The sequence below is a fragment of the Malaclemys terrapin genome, chromosome 6 (assembly GCF_027887155.1).
Source record: "Malaclemys terrapin pileata isolate rMalTer1 chromosome 6, rMalTer1.hap1, whole genome shotgun sequence".
NCBI lineage: Eukaryota > Metazoa > Chordata > Testudines > Emydidae > Malaclemys > Malaclemys terrapin.
In genome coordinates, this window is record NC_071510.1 from 84,670,198 (window position 1) to 84,673,726 (window position 3,529).

Here is a 3,529-nt window from a genome sequence, read left to right on the forward strand (position 1 = left end):
AGAGGTGAGCAGTTAGCGTAAGGGACAAGGAACATATTAAAACATAACTTTATGTTGATGTATTCTTTCAACAGCATTGACTGCTGAAGCAGGTCGATACTGGAAACATTGGTTGAATAAGCTATTCCCTAAACAATGATGGAATTCACCAAATAGTAAGGTGTTGACGAGTATTTGACTAGTGTGTTTGAATAAAAGCCGCACCAACACACAAGCTCTGTGCAGCATGTATGTATTACTATTACATGAGAGCTTTCATGGGTAGTTCTACTAGTGGGCAGGAACCCCGAGCCGTTAACACGGGCCTGCTGCTTTAGCCACCCACGGACTTTGACAAATATTTTGAAAAATCTGAATTTTCCTTCAGCGGAAAAACCCAACATCCAATTCCCTTCCCCCACCCCCGCTCCGCTTTCCCCCGGGGCTCCAGGGGATCAGGAGGTAACTCATATAGCTGGGGGGATCAGCCCCTTGGCGCACACACATCGGCTTGTTGCTGTTTAAGGCAGCTGCTCGTTCGCTTGCCCTAAGCTCCCGTCCCCTTTCCCTGCCCTGCTGGAGGCTGAGGTCACTGCCTGCAACCAGGAGCCTCTCCGGGGCGGGGGCCATTGACGTAGCGCGGTGCAAGGGCTCTGTCAACAGGTGCCCCCCCCACGCCCCCCGCGCGCTCTATAAAGAAGGGGCCCGGCGGCTCCGCGGCGCTTCAGCACCATGGAGAGCGCCCGGCTTCTAGCTCTCCTGAGCGCCACCTTCGTGCTGCTTCTCGGGGCCCGCGGCCAGGAGGAGCCGGAGCTGCAGCCTCGCGCCTTGGACCTTTACCCCACCATGGAGGACACGTCCCACGAGAAAGAGCTGGTAGGTGCCCGCCCACAGGGGAGCTCAGCCGAGCCATGTGCACGGCTCCCGGGGAGGCGAGGGCTGGTGGAGCCCAGGCTGGGATCCTCCCCGAACCCCCTCGCTAGGTACCGAGCAGCTGGGGGTATTTCATGCAGCCGCAGCGCTGGATCTGGGCTCCAGGTAGCCCGAGAGCTGGACACTCCAGCTCTGTCTCGACAGCCCTCCGGGAAACGGAGCGGGGCGCCTGCCTTAAGGCGCTAGGTGCTCGGCGCTGGGGCTCCCGGCTCTGTGTCCGCGGAGGGCAGCGCCCCGGTGGGCTGAACGTTTGTATGTTTGCAGATCGAGGCGCTGCAGGAGGTCCTGGAGAAGCTGAAAAGTAAAAGGATCCCAGTTTACGAGAAGAAGTTCGGCCAAGTCCCCATGGTGAGTGATTTCAGATCCGAGCCAAGCCTCAGGTTCTGTCAAATGTTTCCAAGGCCAAAAATGGGCTCTCCCCACTACAGCGATTGGGACAGCAGGATAAATTCAACTGAGGCTATTTATCTGGAAACTCAGGAGCACCTTAGCATTGGACTAGACCATGAAACTGAATTAGATAAATACTTGAAAGATAACAGTGGGGGAGATACAGATCTCAAATACACCGGCGTAAGGGTGTAAATCTGGAGTAAGTCCAGTGCCTTCCGTAGAGACACTCCAGATTTACACCCGTGTTACTGAGATCAGGATCTGTGCCCTCTTCTCAAGCTGGGAATGCGCTGCTTCTCTCCTGGGAAAATACCTTTGTAGTTCATTGAGTTGATCAGCTTTTCGTAACTCTTCTGTTTAATTTCTGCAGCATAAAATGCCTTAGTTTGGCTCCCACTGCTGGCAAATTCAGTCTTTAACATTGTTGCTGTAAATGTCACGTTTCTCACCCTATCTCGAAACAACTGAGATGGAAACTGAAGCAATTCTAAAGAAAAATGAGGAACTTTGAGATAAATGTTTTAGTAGCTGAAAGTAAATAATTTATTGTAGCGCCTCCGGGTGCTGTAAAAATAACCAGGAATTGAGACCTTGACCATGTCGGTTGCTTTGCTCTGTCCTGTCCCTAAGAGTTTGTTGCTATTTACAGTGTGACGCTGGCGAGCAGTGTGCAGTGAGGAAAGGAGCTAGAATTGGGAAGCTCTGCGACTGTCCAAGAGGAACTTCTTGTAACTCTTTTCTTTTGAAATGCTTATAAAGAATTCCCCACGGAACAACAAAAGGACCCAGTGACCTTGCCTGAAAGTAATACCTGTGCTCACCCGAAGACAGTGGAGAAAACGTCTTGTGGTTTGTTATTCAGAGAAAGTCAGTTAGACATTCTAAAGGTGCCAGAGCAGTGCCATGTCTGACGTTCAGCATTTGTACTCGCTTTCTCTGTTTAATTTTGTCGGTCAAAATGTGTGTATCGCTGTGTAAAGGAGTTTCTTATATTTGCAAATTGTATTTTTGTATGTGGAATGTCCTAACGAAAATTAGAGCTAGACAGCACTTGTAAATGACAGGCTTTTCCAGAAATGAACTGAGGGGGAAACAAAGACAAAATAATACAGCATGTACAAATTATTCATAGTGATGTTTTTAGTTTATTGCCTTTTTGCATTACAGTCTATAAGTCTGCTTCATGCTAGGGAAACTGTATGATTGGCTACATCACCATTATAGCTTAACAGAACAGTACTGAAACACCCTTCTGTTGACCAACCCATTTAGCAGCTGCTGCTGCGGGTATTACTGAATCATCAAAGCCCAGCTTTGGTGTCTCAGTTGAAAGAATGGAAGCACTTTGGATGCAGCATGCTCATTCCCTACAGGGTGGGAAGTGCCTCATTGCAAAATACCAACTCCACAGGAAAAATAAGCAGTGGATTTCAGAGGTTTCTCCAGTCCTCCTTGTTCAGAAGGGTGACTGCATTTTGACTTGGAACACAAAGGTGTATATGAGTGTGAGGGGCAAAACTTGGAAAATATGGGGATCCTTCAGTTGTCGTTAGTGATGCAGAGGCACTTCTATGTGAAAAACACTCTGGCCCAGTATCTTCATTCAGTTCAGTACATACAACTCCATAAGGGCCAGTGGGAGAGTGTTCATGCCTTTGAGGGTAGAATTTAACCCACCCTGTAGATCTAAGAATGATAATCTTACAATATTAATCAAACACTCGAGGAAATCTTGCATGAAATTGATAGGACTCACTGGTATAGTAACATCTTCCTGTCTGATTAATCAATTGCTTTCCCAGGGCTACTGTAGAGAGAAACTGTCTAGATTCATTACCAAATGATGCAGAATGTTTAAATTATTTAAAGGCACACAAGACAAATTATTCACATATTTCTATAACAAACTTATGTAAAGCTTCTATTATATGTTTCATAGGTGTCCTATATGTTTCAAAAAAGTCATAATGTGTTTTCAACCTTTATTTACTCTCCGTTAATAAAATCATGGTGACAAGGACAATGTTTGGAAAAAGTTTTAATTTTGTCAACAAGCACTGCAAGGAATTTCTTTTGTAAACTGTAAAAGATTTTAACTTTCTTTTGTTTTGGTAATATCTGCATTATTAATACATTTTGGACCACATTGTCAGAGCTCCCATCTGCAAAAATGCAGGTCAGTTACCATGATTGTGCACACAAATGGCATAGACTGCATGTGAAA

The 3,529-nt window shown here is 46.5% G+C and overlaps 1 protein-coding gene across 1 annotated transcript; it reads left to right on the top strand.

Moving 5' to 3' along the window:
- The first annotated feature begins 504 nt into the window (after positions 1-504).
- Positions 505-3,328, top strand: CARTPT (CART prepropeptide). Its single transcript, XM_054032399.1, has 3 exons — positions 505-855; positions 1,177-1,260; positions 1,955-3,328. Exons 1-3 carry the CDS (start codon positions 712-714, stop codon positions 2,060-2,062), a joined length of 336 nt encoding a protein of 111 aa, XP_053888374.1. The 5' UTR covers positions 505-711; the 3' UTR covers positions 2,063-3,328.
- The last annotated feature ends 201 nt before the right edge of the window (positions 3,329-3,529 follow it).

Bases quoted from the DNA above. Each gene is read 5' to 3' on its own strand.
- CARTPT (XM_054032399.1), top strand. From the start codon at position 712: ATGGAGAGCGCCCGGCTTCTAGCTCTCCTGAGCGCCACCTTCGTGCTG. The intron at 856-1,176 runs GTAGGTGCCCGC...GTATGTTTGCAG, and splicing joins CGTCCCACGAGAAAGAGCTG to ATCGAGGCGCTGCAGGAGGT. The intron at 1,261-1,954 runs GTGAGTGATTTC...TGCTATTTACAG, and splicing joins AGTTCGGCCAAGTCCCCATG to TGTGACGCTGGCGAGCAGTG.